This window comes from Lepus europaeus, chromosome 8 (assembly GCF_033115175.1).
Source record: "Lepus europaeus isolate LE1 chromosome 8, mLepTim1.pri, whole genome shotgun sequence".
NCBI classification, from domain to species: domain Eukaryota; kingdom Metazoa; phylum Chordata; class Mammalia; order Lagomorpha; family Leporidae; genus Lepus; species Lepus europaeus.
In genome coordinates, this window is record NC_084834.1 from 14616175 (window position 1) to 14636745 (window position 20571).

Sequence of the window (20571 nt, forward strand, 5' to 3'; positions counted from 1 at the left end):
CGGCTCTCACCCAGCTGCCTCAACACTTTGTATTCTTTTGGATCCCATGGCAGATTTTATGACAATTTCATTTCAATAGCTTTAAATCATAGGGAGCCCTGTGGCCAAATCCCTGAACATCCTCCTTAAGGCTTAGAGCTCTTCACATCTACCACTCACCTGAGAGTTAGATTTGTAAAGGAACAAGGCAGCATGCCAGAGGGCGAAAGTGGGTCGGACCAAACCAGTACTGAGCAATCTCACTGCTGAAGCTGCGATATCGTCACCTTGTGCTCTCTGCAGAAAAAAATGAGAGGTGATTTCTTCCCTTATGGATAAGACGTTGAGCACTTGGACTAAGGTACACTTTGTTTTGTGCTTTTATCGTGGCTGCAGTCTGTAGGCCACAGTATTTTTTTAAGCCAGAATCTGTGGGGCAGATGATCTGAACCAAATCTTAAGAAGGGAAATTTGAGCTGGTGTTGTGGCTCACTTGGCTAATCCTCCACCTGCAGCGCCGGCACCCTGGGTTCTAGTCCTGGTTGGGGCACCGGATTCTGTCCCGGTTGCTCCTCTTCCAGTCCAACTCTCTGCTGTGGCCCGGGAAGGCAGTGGAAGATGGCCCAGGTGCTTGGGCCCTGCACCCGCATGGGAGACCAGGAAGAAGCACCTGGCTCCTGGCTTCGGTTTGGCAGTGCACCAGCCATAGCGGGCATTTCGGGGGTGAACCAACGGAAGGAAGACCTTTCTCTCTGTCTCTCTCACTGTCTAACTCTGCCTGTCAAAGAAAAAAGGGAGGGGGGGGGGAATTTGAAATAAGCTGTCTTTAGAGAAGGAGTGGAGAGGGTCCCCTCCCCCGACCCGGCCAGGATCAATTTGAATATTTATAGCATCTTTCACAGGCTGGAGAAAATCATCAACTTAAAAATTTAGCCTGCTAGGGATTTATTGAATTTTGAATCCAGCTTGCAGTTAGTTGCCTTGGCAGTGCCAGCCTCAATGACTTCACAGGCTTTGTACAGCCCAGGGACCAGACATTCACCATCCCAGCTTTCAAGGTGCAAAATTTGTAGAAGAATTAAGATTCAAATGTGTTTGTGATATCTGAAACTAAGGTTATTCCGAGATTATGTATGTATAGTCTGTCTCTGTGAAGAAGAAAATTTTATAAATAATTCATCCATGATTTAATCTTTGTTCAACCCCTCAGACACTCTGTTGAAGTCAATCAGATGTGCATGACCAGAGAATGAGTGATTCTCTTAAAATGTAACACCTTTAAACTATAGAGTATGGCCTCGAGTCCACAGTCAGCATTCAGAAAGAGACCAATGCATCTGTTGCCACTGGCTGCCATTAATCTTGTGTGTGGGGGCCCCTTGTGGGCCAGCCTTCATTGAGCACATGCTTTTGTCAAGGTCCACCTGACTCTTGCCTGTGCTGTGCACTGAGAGGGAATAGATGGATGTAAGGTGTTCTTGGTTATGGAACATGGAGAATTGGGGTTTGCTCAGGAGAAGATGTGCTCTCATTTAAGAAAAAAAAAAAAAACCATCTTGCTTGATGATCTTTTTAGGTACGGCAAAAATATTTACTACAAACATGTAATCCCTGTCAATGAAATATGGATTTCCAAATGCATTGTTGAGGAAGGTGATACCAGTGCCTCCAGGTGCCTGAATATTGGGTGGCCAATGGTCAACTACAGGGCCAAGTTCTTGTAAGTATCACTGCTGAGTCTTGTAACTTTACTTTGATATGGAAGGATATAACCCTTATTGCCTTTTCTAACAAAGATAGAGAAATGCACCTAAATTTTCTTCCAAACTTGTTTTTTTTTGGGGGGGGGGTGGGGAGGGAATGATAAGCATTTTAATTTGACCCTGTAATAATCTGCTGCCTCATGCTTTGACTTCCAGCCATGGCACTTGTCTGACACATATTTTCCCCAAGAAGTTTTTATGTGCCAATATGTGTGGAGAGAATGAAATGGGAACTGTGGAATGATTTGCTTTGGTCTGGAGCAATGGTTTTCCAAGGGCTCCATGAGCTACTTGGGGAGTGGGTATTTTGGATTAGTAAAAATAGATTTGAGAGAGCAAGGCTCTGGGACCCCTCTCCAATATCCTCCATCCTCTAGGTCTAGGCTTTTGTGTGTTTCAACTAGTAGAGTAGATCAATTCAGCTTGGAAAAATCCTTTGATTCTCCCAAAGTAATGCCCTAAAGAAATAATACTTGATTATACAAATTAAATTATATCCTGGGTTGCTAGAATTGCTATTTGGTGTCTTCAGTGATACAGCCACCTGAAACAAAGATTTGATTCATGGGATGTGAGTGAGTTTTCCAAGGCCCATTTTGAGGCTGGTATGAGGAAAGGAAACGGGGCTCCATTCCCTAGACATCTTGTGTCTATGTTTTTGTGTACACAGGTACCTTGCAACCCCTGCCTGCTGCTCTGAATAGGCACAAACCATATGTCCTGTGTGTTTTTCACATAGACAGTTCATCCCAGGCACTTCGTGCTCTTTTTTGCTCTGCTCTCCTCATTCCCTCCAGGTCTGTCAGGTCGTATTGAAGTTGATACAAAGGAGATATATCCAAACTGTTAATTAACTCAGTTCTGTGATGGAACTGCTTGCAAATATTACTGAGAAGAAAGACATGCTTGTACCACTGTCTGCATGTCTTCTTGGCCGTGACAACTTTGCTCCCTAGGTTCTCAGATCCTATTGCTTAATGTCTTCTTAATCTTGCAGGTGAAAGGAAGCTGCCTATTTGGGCATATGTGGTGCCTTTGATGAGGAGTTCCACTAGGCAGTTTTTTGAATGAGGGAGAAGCGTGGGCATGAGGTGGACATAGGCTGTATTGGCTATGAAGCTATGTAAACACATACAACATATTTACAACACCGCCCAGCTCCGAGTACATTTCCTGTTGGCTGTTATCACTCTTATGCAAATTGGCATAAGTAACCAGTGGTGTTCAAGTCCATATGAAGGTGGAAAGCTAAGGAAATGTCCACTTTGCTGTGGAAGCATGTCCTGAGAAGGCATAGAAATGCAGCATGGAGGAGCTCTTGCTGGTAGAAATAGGAAATGTGGCAGCCCCTGCAGAAAAACGTGTTGCTTCCATGAGTTCAATGTAGGATGACCACAGGACTGAGCAGTTCCACTCTGGAATGTAGGTCCAAGGAAAGTGTAAACATACATATATTCTATGTTTGTTCCTAACTCTGACTTTTGGGCACAAATGTTCCTAGCAGTGGTGTTCATTAGAGCCAGACATTAGCAACAAATCACATGTTCATGACCTGATGAATGGATAGTTATGATGTGTAGGATCTGGGGGTGGTGGGGAATAGGGCGTGGCTGTTTACTAGCGAGCAGGGTTTGCTCTCGGGATAATGCAGATATTCATGAGCAAGGTATTACAGATGCTGCCAGCACAGGACCCAGTCATATAAATGGTCAGTTTTATTTTCATGTAGTTAATCACTCCCCAGCTGTTTTGGATGCTAGTAAATTATAAGCCCATGTATGTTTGAAACTGCAGATCTTTCTCACTTTGGATTTCAAATACATTCATGATGTAGCAGAAAGGATATAAAACATGAGTCACCAAACACTAGGTGCTTTGACATTCTTCAGCACATCATAGCACTGAAATGATTTTCGAGGTATTTATTTGACATCTGACAATTCTGCAGCCTCTGTGCAGTACAGTGGTATGGATTTCCCCGCTAAAGGGAGCTCAGAGCATTCCATTCACATGCCCAGTCTCTTCAGTATGACCTAATCTGATCATAATGCTTTTTCCATTTGAATAGCACTTCAAGCTACAAGAGCACTCTGAGGTTTAATGACCTCCACTTTCGATGGTGGATACTGAGACTCATGTCAGTTCAGTGACTCCTGTGATCACTGAGCTAGCATCCCATAGTTGCAATCCAGGGTTTCGTTTCAAGTCAGCTTCTCCTTCCCTTTAAGAACTCTTTCCCATCACTGTCATGTGGCTGTACAAGAGCGGACTCCACCCAGAGCCCTTGTATGCAAGGGCACTACTTAGCCTGAGTCCCTGTCACCCACAATTGCCTGCTGGTGTGTTTATCTGCAATGGTAGTCTTAATCAGTTGGAATTAGTCTTTCATGTAGCTTACTATTTTCTCTGACTTCTCTGCTTGCAGTTCCAGAACATTCATGGAAAAATGGGAACGCTTGCTGGACAGGTATTTCTCTAGCATACACGTTTTGAATCTTCAGTGTGTGATAGGAGGCATAAATCTCTGCGAGCAGTGCCCCTACATGATTCCCACTTAAAAATGCTCTTCCCACTTAAAAATACTCTCAGATGATCTTGCAATCCTTGGTTCCTCTACATGTGCTGTAAGTCATGTTCCCTCATTCACATGAATGTTGTATTCATTGTTGAAGAAGTTCAAGATGTATCTTTCATCTTTTCCTCCGTACAGCCTATGGATCAGAGCTAACAATATTCCCAATATGTATTAAATGTCTATAAATGTAGCTAGTACTGAGCTACTCAGTAGCTGAGTGGATCTACTCAGTGCTCTACTGAGTGAGTCTGAAAGCACCTGTTGCTTCCTACACTTGAAGCCATGAAGGTGGTCCAGATAGGTAAACTTTGAGGGGTGGATCTGCTGCCCAAACCACACATCAAGACACTCCCTATTATTTTCCAGGCCATGCCGTCTTTCCCAGAATTATTTTCCTACTCATCTGGTTTTGTTGTTCTTGGTTTGGCTTTTTAAAGATTTATTTATTTATCTGTTTGGGAGGTAGAGCTACAGAAAGAAGGAAAGGTGGAGGGTAAGATCTTCCATCCACTGGTTCACTCTCCAAGTGGCCACAGTGGCTGGAGCTGGGCTGATCTGAAGCTAGGAGCCAGGAGCTTTTTCCTGGTCTACCGCGGAGCTACAGGGGCCCAGGCCTTGGGCCATCTTCTACTGCTTTCCCAGGCCATAGCCAGGAGCTGGATTGGAAGAGGAGCAGCCGGGCCTCGAACCGGTGCCCATATGGGATGCCGGTGCCACAGGCGGTGGGTGATGTTACCTCGTATGCCACAGCGATGCCACTCCTCATCTTTTGACCTTGCTGAGTTCTACAAATCTAAATATAAATAATATAAAAGTTATTTATAGATAAATATATTTATATCCTGTAAGTATGCTATAGATATCTGTGCACAGAAATACGTATGTATGTCTCTGTATCAGTATATGTATTAGCTAGCTCAAACAAGAGTTTCGTGTGTGTGTATATATATATATGTACATATGTACATATAAATGATGAGAAATATATAGAAAATTTTTGCCACATGAATTGATTTGATGAGAAAGATTAGCTAATTCATTAATTTTTGTTTCTTAATGATTTTTATCAGGTGTATAACTGAGTCGAAAGAGAAAGATCAAAAGCAGACCACACTTCTGCAGATAGAATCACTCACCGATAGCAACATTCCTTATGTAAGTGTGTTTCAGACTCCACATTTTAAATTCCAATTTCCTGACTTTGAAAGAGAGGTAGAGACAATGGGGATAGAGGTTTTAGGTAGAGAAACAGGTAGAGATCAAGCAGTATGGGAAGAGGAACAATATAATGGAACAGAGGAGGGGATGAGAAGAAGAGGGAGGAGAGAGTGAGATTGGAGTGACAGAGAGAGATGGGAGAGAGAGAGAGTATTCAGAAGGGAACATGGAGAAATATATCTTTACCTACACATGCAGTTTTTTTGTGTACATAAAAAGTAAACGTTAGGTTATATGAAGCATTGGGAATCCACGATAACTCAATGCTTATGCTTAGAAAGAATATTTCCTGTTAAATATCCACGAAGTTTCATGTTTTCATAAAGTGTTTTTCCCAAGCCAGTATTCTGGGAATTTAAATATTTCTCTTCATTTGTCACTGCTTTCAAACAATGGTTTTGTTTGTTCCCAGTTTTTCAATATTTATTTCATGTTAAAATATTTTTATTTATTGGGAAGGAATTTTAAAACCCTGAAATGTGTGAAAGAGTGATAGGAATATCACACCCAAATGTGCTGATTTGATAGCATCCTGTCCTATTTTTGTTCCATAATTTATTTTCTCTGTCTCTCTCTTGATATGTGTCTGGATATGCTTCTTTCTGAAGGCAGTTACATATGCTGCATGCCTTTATCTTCGAATACCTGTGTATTCCCAAGATCAAGATATAGTCTTAGATAAACACCATACAGTCCTCACCTGGAAATTGAACATTGGTATAAATAATATTGTCACCTGTTGTTCATGTCATGTTCCAATTGATTGTTCTAGTAATGCTCCCTTTGTGGAACAGAATCCACTCTCGGAGTTAGGTATTGCATTGAGCTGGTTACGTCCCATACCAAAGTCTGTCAGGATTGAATTAAACTTGAAGGGGTGAACCTTTGGAGAGATCGGTGTGTGTCTTCCTCATTTTTGTATGTTGTAGGGAAGAATAGCTTCAGTTGGATCACATTTGATTTCTAACATTAAGACACACTAGCCCAGATCTTCATAACGGTGACCATGATAACACTGATACGCTATTTGACTTTTTCTTTACAGCAGCTTCAGATCACAAAATGTGGTATTTGCAGTAGAAAAAGCCTAGTCCAACACAGCCATTTACCAGCAGCTAATCAGAGCCAGGCATCTTTTATGAGCTGTTTTCCATAACCAGAGGAATTGCTTGAAGAAGTTGAGAATGGAGTTCTCCTGTAGGGAGGAGCACCCTTGTCTCAACCTGCTTTGGTTTTAGTTGTGGCAAATGGTTGCTCATCCTGGAATTTTTCAAAATCAGTTTCATTTATGTATGGTTTTCATAAAATAACCATACCTAATGCTATTCATTCACACTTGAAAATCTGAGTTTTCTCTAATTTTATCTTGATTTTATCTTACAGAAACTTGCCATTTCCTGTAGTAAAGTTCTGGTGCCAACCAATTTTCTAATTTGCTTTCATCCAAAAATGTGTTGATTTCAGCTTCACCTTTTTTTAAAAAAAAATTTTTTTTATTTATTTGAAAATCAGACTTACACAGAGAGAGGAGATGCAGAGAGAGAGAGAGAGAGAGAGAGAGAGATCTTCCATCCGATGGTTCACTCCCCAATTGGCTGCAATGGCCAGAGCTGCATGGATCCGAAGCCAGGAGCCAGGAGCTTTTTCCAGGTCTCCCACACAGGTGCAGGGGCCTAGGGACTTGGGCCATCCCAATGCTTTCCCAGGCCACAGTAGAGAGCTGGACTGGAAGTGGAGCAGCCAGGTCTTGAACCGGCACCCATATGGGATGCCAGCACTTCAGGCCAGGGCGCTCACCCACTGCACCACAGCGCCGGCCCCTCAGCTTCACTCTTGAAAGGTACTTTTGCTGAACCTGGAAAGAATATAATATTTCTCTCTCTACGCCTTGCAGATATCCCACTGTGTTCTGATCACGATGCTTTCTGATAGCTTGAGTGATCCATGGTGATTGTCTTATTTGCCTATTTTTGTATCCCTGCTTTCAGGATCTGTGCTCCTTCTCTGACTTACAGTAATATGACCACAATGTGCCAAAACATGGTTTTCTTTGAATCTATTTTGTTTGATATTTTCTGAGTTCCTTTAATTTGTAACTTTTTAAAAAAGATTTATTTATTTACTTGAAAGTCAGAGTTACACAGAGGGAGAAGGAGAGGCACACACAGAGAGAGGTCTTCCATCCACTGGTTCACTCCCCAGATGGCTGCAACGGCTGGAGGCACTCCGATCCGAAGCCAGGAGCCAGGAGCTTCTTCCGGGTCTCCCACGTGGGTGCAGGGCCCAAGGACTTGGGCCATCTTCTACTGCTTTCCCAGGGCACAGCAGAGAGCTGGATGGGAAGTGGAGCAGCAGGGACTTGAACTGGCACCCATATGGGATGCCAGCATACAGGCAGCGAGCGACCTTACCCGCCATGCCACAGCACCAGCCGCTAATTTGTAACTTTTTATTTTTGTCAAATTTGGGGAAATTTCACAGTGAGTGCAAACATTTTTTCCTTCTTGTAGGCAGCAAATAGATGGGTTTTGTTTGTTAATCCATTCAGCCAGTCTGTGTCTTTTAACGGGGGATTTGAAGGCATTTACATTCAAGATGACTATTAATAAGTAACTACTTTGCCCTGCCATTTTCCCAAAAATATTCCTGTTTTTTACATTGAATTTCCTTTGAACTTTTACTGAGGGATTTTCTTCCTTTACCTTCTTTTGTAGTGATGACCATGTTTCTGTGTGCAACACATCCTTAAGCATCTTTTGTAGGGCTGGACGGGTGGTGATAAATTCTTTGAATTTCTGTTTGTTATGGAAGATCTTTATTTCACCTTTGCTCAAAAATGAGATCTTTGCAGGCATAATATTGTTGGATGACATTTTTTTTTCTTTTAAGCCTTGGAGTATATCTGGCCATTCTCTCCTTGCTTGTAGGGTTTCTGATGAGAAGTCTGCTGTGAGTCTAACTGGAGATCCTCTAAAAGTACTGTGGCATTTCTCACATGCACATTTTAGAATCTTCTCTTTCTGTTTTACTGTGGTGAGTTTGATTACAATGTGGCATGATGAGGATATTTTCTGGTTATGTCTATTAGGAGTTTCGTGTGCTTCCTGTACTTGGATGTCGCTTTCTTTCTCCAAATTAGGGAAGTTTTCCGTTATTTCATTAAAAAGGCATTCTAATCTTTTCTCTCTTTCCATGCCTTCAGGAACTTCTGGAACCTGTATGTTGGGTCACTTTATAGTAACTTGTAGATTTCCAACAGTGTTTTTTAGGTTTCTAATTTCCTCTTGTCTTTGGTTTCATTGTATAGTTTCCTGTGCTTTGTCTTCCAAGTCTTATATTCTTTCTTCTTTTTTTTTTCTATATGCAGAGTGGGCAGTGAGAGAGAGAGACAGAGAGAAAGGTCTTCCTTTGCTGTTGGTTCACCCTCCAATGGCCGCCACGGCTGGTGCGCTGCAGCCGGCGCACCATGCTGATCCAAAGGCTGGAGCCAGGTGCTTCTCCTGGTCTCCCATGGGGTGCAGGGCCCAAGCACTTGGGCCATCCTCCACTGCCTTCCTGGGCCACAGCAGAGAGCTGGCCTGGAAGAGGGGCAACCGGGACAGAATCTGGTGCCCAGACTGGGACTCAAACCTGGTGTGCCGGCACTGCAGGCGGAGGATTAGCCTATTGAGCCGCGGCGCTGGCCCATATTCTTTCTTCTTCACCGATCCTGTTGTTAAGGCTCCCCACTGCATTTTTAATTCATTTTATTCAATTCTTCATTTCATTTTGATTTCTCTTTAAGGTCTCAATTTCATGGAGGAAATTTTCTTTCATGTCCTGTTCAGATTTCAGTAGTTTGTGCATTTGTATCTGATAACTTCTGTGTAATCATGATCAACTTTTAAACTTCATTTCTTCTGCCTCAATGTATTCACAATCTAGTATTGAAGGGTTTTACTCTTTTCAGGGTGTCATGTTGTGTTCCTTATTCTTGTTTCTTGAACTGGTGGGTTTGTTGTTTGGCATGTGTGGAGATACTCGTTGGTTTCTTCCTTTTCTTCTTCTTCTTTTTTTTTTTTTTGTCTAGTGGATTTTATCTTTGTACTGTGGCTCTGTAGATAAGTGGAATGTCTACTTTCAGTGAATATCTAGCTTGTAGTTGGTGTGGTCAGGGAGCTCTGTTCAGTTCTCCGGGGTTAAGGGCATGTCTGAGGTGATACACCCAGGTTTGGCACAGTAAATCATCTCTCTCTCTCTTTTTTATCAGAAGGGAAATTTTTTCTACTCAGCCGAGCTCTTCTCCTTAATGGAGACCAGTGCCTTAGCGCTAGCCCCAGTGGCTATAATATTCATCCACTCTGTCCCAAGGAGCACACAAAGGATCTGTGCAGTCCTCAGTGTAAGTTCAGATTCCCCAGCGATGTCTCTGTCCAGGTAACCAGGAAGCCGTGAGCATGTGGAGTCTCCCAGTGTGAGTGTCCAGAGTCCCAGCCTCACCGTGGATCCTGCCTCACACCCTCAGTTTTTTTCACAGTCCCAGTAGAGAAGCCTCACACAGTCACAGGTTCCTATCCCCTTGTTAGTTCTTCCCACCAGTCAGGGGTCTCCACTCGACTAGTTGCTGGGCATGGACACCAGGTGGCACAGCTGTTACATATGTCCAAAATGGCACCTGCTCTATTGGCTTGTTACAGAATGGCATTGTAAAGTGATTGGGGAGAGAAATTGTGTCCATACTTTTTTTTTTTTCTCTTATAGCTTGGAAGGTACACTATCCCCATTGGGGCTCAAAGCCAAGTTTTCTCTAGGCTCTCTTTGCAGCTTAATCACCAGTGCCTTGGACTACTACTACTACTGTATGGTCTCACCTCACTTTTCAATGCCAGTGCATAGGCTCTGGGCTGCTGAGCTGGCTCTCGGCTATTGGAGTCCCAAGTTGTGGGCATCCATGCCATCCATGGAAGGTCCACCATGTCCCTCTAATTTTGGTAGAGTTTCCTCTGGCATTTTCTCCCCAACTCTTCCCTGAGACTACACTCTCTCCACTTTTTAAAAACTATCTTCCCCTGGACTAGAGCAGTAAGCTCTAATTTTTTCAGTCATACCTTTCTTCCTTCTTCAGACTGGCTGTTTCCAGTTTATGTATTTTCAAATTTGTTGTCTTCCTATTTGCCATCTCACTTGTGCTTTTTAGTCCACCCACTGCATTGTTCTTTCAGATATTTTTCACAGCTAAAGTTCCCATTTTGAAATATCTTCTGTTTTTGTGCTGGGACAGCCTCTACTTTTTTTTTTTTTTCATTTTCAGCACATTTGTTTCAATGTCTTGGAGCACATAGCTGCTTTTGTTTCATAATATTCATATGAAACTCTTAGAGATCTGGTCACATTTCCCTAGGCTGTTATATATCAAATAACATCTCATATGGAAAAGAAATGAAACTCATTTCCATATTTTCTAATTATTGAATAGTTATTTAAATTACATGCTTATAAGCATCTCCATCTATTGTGTTCATAGAGAGAACAGGATCAGAAAAGAAGGCCCATATCCTTGTACTGCTTATTTTGCATTTAATGATTTCCATATACCATGAAAATTCATTATGTTACAAACCAGATAAATTGGAAAAAGATGAGTAAGCCTTTAAAAGAGTTTTTTTTTCCTTAAAAAACTCTGTAAAAGTGTTCATATGCAGTTTTAAAATTCTGTGGGTATCTCAAAAAAGAACTCAAATGTCTAGAATTTTCAGCCTTGAATTCTGGGTTCATGGAATCAATACATTTTGACAATGAAAATCTAAAAAGGATGATCTGACTAGGAGAAGGTATTCCCTACATAGTGGTTTACAGAGCAAGAATGCCTGTGAGAGCCAGTTCTTACTCTCATTTGATGAGGACTGAACATATGATATGCAAAGAAATCAATCTAAACATAAAAACACAACTCATCAAGAGAAGGAGAGAGACTAACTCCTTGTTGAACTATTCCCTGCATGATGGAGACTCTTTGGGTGTTGGGCTCTTTCTGAATTGAGGTTCTTTCTCTTTGGGCCTTAGCAGTTATATTTTTAGTACCATAACTCCTCTATTAGAAATATGTTAATTGATTGAAATTCTTTCTTCTGGCTTTGTGTTATGTAAAGTAATAAAAATCAGTTATCATTAAGGTTTGGTGCTTCATATGTATTTTGCTTTGTCATTACTCAAACTTTACTCTGAATCCAAGAGTTTCATAATTATGTAATCATATACTTTAACATTCTCCTGTATTAGCAGTTTTTTCTTCTTTTCCCTTTTACAGTCTGGAATTATAACAGTTACCAATTTAGACACCGTGAATGACGTTATCCATATGGCACTACCAGTGCTAGGATTAAGTGTAAGTAATCTGAAAGATACTTTTAGTTAGTTAAATAACAACTTTGGTTTTTGAGATGAATATGTGTTCCCCTTGATCCAGATACATGCACACATGCTTACAGTGCATATTTGTAAAATACAGTTCCGGGCAAAGATACCAATCGTAGGCAGCAATATATTTTGTCCCAAAACCATGTGCACATGTGGGAATGGAAAACATCGGAGATATATTTGTCTATGTATGGGTATTGCTCTTCTGTTCGGATTTTAAATTTCATGTGAACTGAAAGCTACAATGTAATGAAATTGGAGTATAATTTCAGATTGCTATTGTTATGTATTTTATTTTTGTGTATATATATATACACACACACACACACACACACAAATATCTTACGTGCTTCCTAATACGAAGGTTATAAGCTTGTCTGTTGGGTTGCTATTTCTGTATATTCTGGCTTCTCCAATCCCACACCTATCATCTCAGTGTACACAAACCTAATAGACATGTCTAGTTGAATTTTTTTTTAATTTTTGAGGGTCAGAGAGGACAGAGATAGCAAGAGAGACAGACAAAGACAGAGAGACACACAGAGAGGAAGACACAGAAATACATAGAGAGGGTGCTCCCCTCTGTTGGTTCAATCTCTAGATGCCCACAGCACCTAAGGGTGGTCTGAAGCTAAGGTCTGGATCCAGGAGTACAATTCAGGTATCCCACGTGGGTGGCAGGGACCCAGTTACTTGAGAATTCATAGCTGCTTCCCAGAATGCACATTAGCAGGGAGCTAGAATGTGAGGACCTAGAACTTGGATTGGAACCCAGCTGTTGTGGCGTGAGTCTCAGGCATCTTAAAACCACCATGCTAAAATCTCACTCCTTGTAAATTTTGACATGAAGAACACCTGCATAAAAGCCGTATGCCTTAGATGCTGATTCAGGGAATGATATATCTGGTGCCTCTAATAAATTATTAAAGAGCAAGATAAGAGTTGAATGAAAGTTTGCTATTTGGGGAATGTGTGTGCACACCACATACATGTCTTTTTTAAAAACTTCTTTTATTTGAGAGACATAGACACACAGAAGAGTTTATGTCTATGGTTTCCCTCGACAAGTGCCTACAGCAGCAGTGGAGCTGATGCCTGGAGCTGAGAACTTAATCCAGGTCTCATGTGTAGATGATGGAAAGCCAGCTAAATCCACTAAAACACAGCATTCTTCAAAGAGACCGGAGATAGCTGAGAGTGGAATGATCAGGATTAGACTTCCCTTTACTAGTGAAGTGGCATAAATATGAGTCCTTATTCCTTAGGTCACTTGGGGTAATAGCATTGTGATCCTTGTCAAAAGTCATATGGCATGAATCTGGGGTGTAGTCTTGGAGGCTCAGAGAGGGACCGAAGTTATTTCGGTCAGTCCTGTTAACTCGAAGAACATTGGCACTGGTCCCAATTATTTTCTTCTTTGGAAATGTAGAAATGCTAAAGAAATACATCCTTGATCTGGCTAAAAAGCCCATGAGAGTTTCTCAGGCATGGAAAGCCAAGACACTGTGGCAAAAAAAATGACCTAAATGGAAGATCTCTGTGAGTGAGATCCCAGTGGAAAGAACAGGCCATCAAAGAAGGAGGCACCTTTCTCTGAAGGGAGGAGAGAACTTCCACTTTGACTGTGACCTTGTCTAATAAGGCCAGAGTTGGTGAACCCAAGAGGCTTCCATAGCCTTGGCAGCTCATGACAAGAGCCTCTGGTGATTACTGACGTCATCAATAAGAGTGTCATTTGTTAAATCAATAATAGGAGTCACTGTGCACTTGTTTCCCATGTAGGATCTCTGTCTTTAATGTGTTGTACTATGTGAATTATAAGACTTATCTTCAAACAGTACTTTATGCTTTGTGTGTCTGTGTGGGTACAAAGTGTTGAAATCTTTCTTAGCATATACTAAGTTGATCTTCTGTATATAAAGCGAATTAAAAATGAATCTTAATGAAGAGTTGGTTGGGAGAGGGAGTAGGAGATGTGATGGTTTGCAAGTGGGAGGGTGGTTATGGGGGGAAATGCTTTCAAAATTTATATTTATTAAAGTTTTCTAAAAAAAAAAAAAAGGAAATACATCCTTGAAGTATGCCCTGACAAAGACTTGTGATGCTTAGTTCTTTTTGTCTCTTAGGGCTCAGAAACGGACTACCAAATGTGGGTCTATTCAAACCAGAGAAAGAACTCTTACCCACTCATTGGTAAGTGTCCAGCAAAATAAAAAATGAAATGTATTGCTTCAAAACGGTAACTATTAATTTCCAGACTATGCATTGTTTGTTCTTAAGCTTAAATATCTTTACAATGGAGAAAACAACCTCATGTAGTCAGTACTCATTTATAAAATTAATTGCCAAGTGTGTACTCTACCCCGGGTGCCTGACAACATATCTTCATACAGCAATTTAAGTTGTAGTTGGAGAAGAAACTGAAGTTTTATTCTCTGCTTTTCCATGTGGATAACACAACTGTCTTGGAATAGTCCTTTTTTTTCTTTTTTATAATGAAATGAAAATGGAGTTGAATTTCATCTCTCCAAACATTCGATTGATGCCTATATACTGGTTTGTATTCCCCTTTTCTATTTCTTGTCTCATAGGTAACCTCTATTTTTAAGTCTTGCAAAATCTGTCACGTCTGTGTCCAAGTATACCACTCTCCCTCCTCCTTCCTTTCTTATTCTTTCTTTTAAGTTTTATAATAACATACTTTCAGTTTACTTTAAAATTATATGCTTAACCCTCCACTAAGTAAAAATTTTACCAATAGTAAGAAAGAACAACAACACTGTTCTAAATAGTAGAGGATCAGATTATTATTTACAGACAAGGGCTTTAAACAATAATCACATCTCAAAATGTGAATTTTTCTCATATACATTAAATTTTTGTACTCTGTTTGGTACCAGAGATCAAGGAAAGCATATGATATTTGTCTTTTGGGGGACTGGCTTATTTAACTAAATATAATGGTTTTCCAATGCATCCCTTTTATCGCAAAAGACAGAATGTCATTCTTTTTTGTGGTTGAATAGTATTCCATAGTATGTATATAGCACATTTTCTTTACCCAGTCATTGGTTGATGGACAGTTGGGCTGATTTTATATCTTAGCTATTGTGCAAATCAGCCACAATAAACATGGGGGTACAGATAACTCTTTCATGCACTGATTTCATTTCCCTTGGTAAATTCCCAGGTGTGGGATGGCTGGGTCACATGATAGGTCTATTTTCCTGTTTTTGAGGAATCTTCATACTGTGTTCCATAATGGCTGTATTAACCTACATTTCCACAGATGTGTATTAGGGTATCTTTTTCCTACGTCCTCACAAACATTTCTTGTTTGTTGATATTTGCATGAATTCCAATTTAATTAAGGTAAGGTAAAACCTCATGGTGGTTTTGTTTGCATGTCTCAGGTAGCTAGTGATCCTTAGGATTTTTCATGTGTCTCTTGGCTACGTGAATGTCCTCTTTTGAAAAATGCCTGTTCAAGTCCTTTGAGCATTTTGTAGCTGGGTTGCTTGTTTTGTTGTTGTTGAGTTTCTTGAGCTCTTTATAGATTCTGGATCTTAATCCTTTATCTGCTGTATAGTTTTCCAGTGTTTTATTCCATTCTGTCATTTGCTTCTTCACTTTGTTGAGTGTTTGCTTTGTAGAAGTTTCTTACTTTGGTGTAATCCCATTTGTGTATTTTTGCTGTGATCTCCTTGCTTCCAGGGTCTTTTTCAAGAGGTGTTTGCCTATGCCAGTGTCTTGCAGAGGTTCTCCAATGTTCTCTAGCAGTTTGATGGTATCATGTCATAGCTTTAGATTCTTGACCCATTTTGAGTTGACTTTTGTATAGGGTATATAGCTATATAGGTAGGGTTCTTATCTCATACTTCTGCACATGTATATCCAACTTTCCAGCACCATTTGTTGAAGATACTGACCATTCTCTAGGTATTGATTTTAGCTCATTTGTCCAAAGATCAGTTGGTTGTACATGTTGAATTGGTTTATGAAGATTCTATTCTGTTTCATTGATCTATGTATTTATTCTAGTGTCAGATCCAAGCTGTGTTGATTATCAATGCCTTGTAGTATGATTTTTTTAAAAAATATTTATTTATTTATTTGAAAGTCAGAGAGAGGAGAGACAGAGAAAGAGAGAGATCTTCCATCTGATGGTTCACTCCCCAGTTGGCCGCAATGGCCAGCGCTGTGCCGATCCAAAGCCAGGAGCCAGTAGCTTCTTCCAGGTCTCCTATGTGGATGCAGGGGCCCAAGGACTTGGGCCGTCTTCTGCTACTTTTCCAGGCCATAGCAGAGAGCTGGATTGGAAGTGTAGCAGCCGGGTCTTGAACCAGCATCCATATAGGATTCCGGCACACCAGGCCAGGGCGTTAACCCACTGTACCACAGTGCTGGCCCCTGTAGTATGCTTTGAAATCTAGTATTGTGATGCTCTCAGTTTTGTTTATGTTGTTTAGTATTGTTTGAGCTTGTTGGGCTCTCTGGTGTTTCTATATGAATTTTAACATCATATTCTTTAGATCTGAGGAGAATGCCTTTGGTATTTTCATTGGATCACATTGAATCTGTAAATTTCTTTCTGTCATATGGACATTATGATGATAAGTCTTCTGATCCATGAACATGGAAGATTTTTCCATTTTTCTCTGTTTTCTATTTCTTTCTTTAATGTTCAATAATTTTCATTGTAGAGATCTTTCACCTTCTTGGTTCAATTTATTTCAAGGTGTTGACATTTTTGTAGCTATTGTGAATGGGACTGATCTTACAAGTTCTTTGTCAGGCTTGGCATTGTCTGGGTACACAAAGTCTATTACTTTTTTTGCATTGATTTTATATCCTGCAACCTTACCAAGCTCTCTTATGAGTTCCAGTAGTCTGTTAGTGGAGTTTCTGGTTCCCCTGTGTTTGTGAATATGTGTGTGTGTGTGTGATTGTCATCTGTAAACACATATATATTTACTGTGAAACTATGCCAAGAAGTTATTTGAGCATGATTAACAATTAAGATAATCACATTCAAACTCCTAAAAGGTTTTCTGATTAACAAACATGTACAGTTCAGCCATTCTTTTTGTTGAATTTTCTAGCACTTCATCTTGAGGTTGTTGATAAAAACATTATACCCCTCCTAAAAGAGTTGTTGAATTAACCTATATAAAGAAGAAACCATTCATGAATCATCATGTGTTTCAGTGTCTCTCATAGAAACAAGCCCCGGAAAGGAAAGGAGGCGAACCATTTGTCATAGACTTTGTAATATAATGCTGGTGATTTCTATGAAAATCATACAATATTACTTACCGGGGCAATCTCCCTATTCTTCTTTCAACAGTCATGTAAAGAAACTAATGTGTAATTTATAATGTTTTCAAGTCACTTACAAAATTTGAAAAACAAAGTTTCTGTTCTTTCCGAATGTACTTTGTCAGTCTCAGAATCCAGGAATTGCTAAATACATCTAAGGACAAAAGCCAACCACCTATTTTATGATGTTTTTCCTTTTTTTTTTTTTTAAGGGAAAGGGTTTATTGGAGAATACCCTACAGACCAGAGTGAAGGGGCGGCGAAGGAAAAAGAGGAGACTGTAAGAGAGAGAGACAGAGAGGAGAGAGGAGGGAGGAGAGAGGCGAGAGGATGAGAAGCCAACACAGCAGGGAGCAGAGCCAAGAGAGCATGTATTCAGGAACAGGCCCTTTTAAAACTTTGCCTGAGGGCGGGCAGGGAATCCCATTAGGATGGGGGTGGAGCCTGGCTCAGGTAGCTGGGCTGTGCAGCCACCTGGCTAAAACTGCACCAGTTTCCTAACATTCCCCCCTTTTGTTTTTTATAAAGCAGGATTTCTATGGGGTTACATTAGTCCCAAAAGCCCAGGGAGGGTAGAGGGATGATGATCTGTCTTTAGAGCTACTTCCTGCTGGCATGGGGCGATGTCTCAGGCTGCTGTCTCCTGGGTGGGGAGCCGAGTATCTTCCTGTAGCAGCATTTGGTTGACTGCCTGGTTGTTGAAGGCCTTTCCTTTGTTCCATTATAACTTGCTGTAAACACTTAGACACTGTAGTATAAAAGACAGGGTTGAGAATAGTAACCAATGATCCTAAGAGTAGCATTAACCATTTCATAGAGGAGAGGAAATTGGGGGGGGGTGTCTCTGGATCCTTGTGGGGACAGTTTGATGGATGTGGCTTAAAGCTGGTCCCAGCCAAGACTGGGAGAAAAGGCCACTTAGCTTTTGCAGGTAGCTGGGCTTGTCTGTAGAGAAATTCTGAACAATCATACAACATTAAGTGGGAAGAGGACCATCAGTACACACAGGTTGGGAGTAGAGCCATTGGTGGTAGAGTAGACGCTATAGTTGCAAAAGAATGAGGCCCAAGTGGGCCTCTGATGTTTTTCCTTAATTTTGACATCTTTGTAACAAGATAGCAATAGAGATAGTGTGAAAATCAAATACTGTAAATGACTTTATTGAGTAGATGGCATTTGTTTATGTCAAATGTTTTTTTCTGGAGGATGATTTGGACCTGAACAATAGCATGCATGGTGACTGGCTCTAAGAAATCCTAAGAGTGTATCTGTCATTGGTGACCCCTAGCAGTCATTGTGGACGTGTGTTTAATATACTCTCAGTTCCTGATCATCTTTTTCTGTCCTGGTTATGCTGATGGTTTGGTTTTATTAATATTGCAGTGATAGAAGCTTCTTTTACCATGAAAGAGACAAGGTGCTATAATTCGTGCTCTGAACAGAGTATTAATGTCCCATGAAATGGAAAATTTAACTAATATGTCAGAAATTGAAGAAAGGGAGCTTTCACTTTGTTGTTGAAAAGAAAATCCCTTTGACAGCACAGAATCATGAAAACATGTTCGAAGTTTAGTTTTTGAGAGGCAAAAATAGAAACAGAATGTTAAATTGCTAGTTCTATCCTTAAAGGTCCACAAAGATTGGAGGTGTCCTAGAGCAAGGAGCCAGAAGGCAGGTCATCAATCCAGTCTTCCACGTGAGTGGCAGGAACATCAGTATTCAAGACAACAGCTCTGCATCTTAGGGTCTGATCTGCATTTGCAGAGAGCTTCAGTCAGGATCCATGATCAAGGACCAAACCAGGTGGTTCCGTGTGGGACACAGGTGTCTTCATGGACATCTCAATTGCTAATACCCACCAGTAGCAGAGGATCTTTGAGAATTTCTTGGGTTGCCAGCAATTTAAAAATGAGATAGGAAAGCAATGACTGTACATGTACTCTGTGAACATCAGTTGGTAGGATGGCTCTGGGTCTCTAACACTCTGCAGCACTCCCTCAGCTAGTTAGCTGTGAGGGGCTCCCGAGAGGGCCCAAGTAGGAGGGAAGTGTAACAGCAGACCATGGCCCCAGTGCTCTTGAGAATCACAGGCTATAAAACTAACAGAGAAATGAAGTCTCTTTTCATGATCTAACATCGTGGGCGAGAGATTCTAGATTACAGCAACTCATGACATATATGGCCCAATCATTTAAAAAATGCAGACCACTGATGTTTACTCATATGAGGATGGTAAGTATGGAAAGGGGCGGAATCTGGTTTAAATTGATCACATCTTTTTTTTTTGTGAGGTGTAAAAATCTAGTTGGAGGCAGATTTTAGGAGGCCTTATACTTTACAACGGAAATAACAAGTCATCAATGTGTAGTGCACTGAGGGATCTTGGTCTTCTAAGCTAGGCAATGGGTTATTACTTCTGTTTGCGTTGGAAAGGTCCTCTGCCTAGGTACCTGCTTTATGCAGTGCCTCCCCAGAGAGAGCACACCTGATGCTCACTCCCAAGACACAGCTCTCTTGCTTGCAGAAGCCCCAGGAGAACTTGAGCTGTCCACGGTGCTGTACCCACACTGACAACAAGGCATGTTTGATCATACCTGTCACCATCAGCCTGATGTATATTGAGATTTTTCTCTGCCTAGGGTATGAATGTCCATATGCTATTCAAGCAAGCTACCATCGAGCTGCTCTTCATAATCATGAACCGGGGAAGTCCACCTCCACCCTGAGCATGGAGGATCCTGTTCTGGACATCTTGTCTTATGGAGGGATCCAGTTCGTTTTGAAGCCCAGGCACGTGGCTGAAAGGCCACGCCGCTGCGGTAAGTCTAATTTCCAGCAGGGTTCTGCTCTCTGCTCATCCATGCATTCCTGAGAAAAAATTCATGACAGAGAGCTGTTCTCTATGAGGGAGGAGGTGTGCATAAGTACAGGGACCCCCACCACGCTGCTCCTCTCAGAAAGGAACCCACTGCAACATTGTTGAGAAATCAACTGTAACAAATACTCACCAAGAACCAGGCTTAGAGAAACTATTCAAAATCAGAACCCATCTCACTTCCAGGAGGATTGTGGTGGTTCTTCTACATTAGAACTTTTGTCTCCTCTGGATACCCTGAGCATTTGCTCCATAAAATAATGCATGCACAATCCTATGTGTCTCCAGAGAGAAGTTTCTTGGGGCCTGGCATCATGGTACAATGGGTTAAGCTGCATCCTGCAATCCACATCAGAGCATTGGCTTCAGTCCTGGCTCTCCCAGTTCTGATGAAGCTCGCTGGCTTTATCGGAATGTGCCCGGGAAGGAAGCAGAAAATGGCCCAA

The 20571-nt window shown here is 41.2% G+C and overlaps 1 protein-coding gene across 1 annotated transcript in view; it reads left to right on the plus strand.

Moving 5' to 3' along the window:
* LOC133765218 (rho GTPase-activating protein 20-like) overlaps positions 1-20571 on the plus strand; it is a 36741-nt gene that overhangs the window by 15728 nt on the left and 442 nt on the right. Inside the window, exons 5-10 of the mRNA XM_062198878.1 lie at positions 1556-1699; positions 4168-4209; positions 5388-5472; positions 11822-11899; positions 14058-14124; positions 19890-20069. Of these exons, the coding sequence (XP_062054862.1) occupies positions 1674-1699; positions 4168-4209; positions 5388-5472; positions 11822-11899; positions 14058-14124; positions 19890-20069 (478 nt within the window). The 5' untranslated portion in view covers positions 1556-1673. The remainder of the gene's footprint in view (positions 1-1555; positions 1700-4167; positions 4210-5387; positions 5473-11821; positions 11900-14057; positions 14125-19889; positions 20070-20571) is intronic.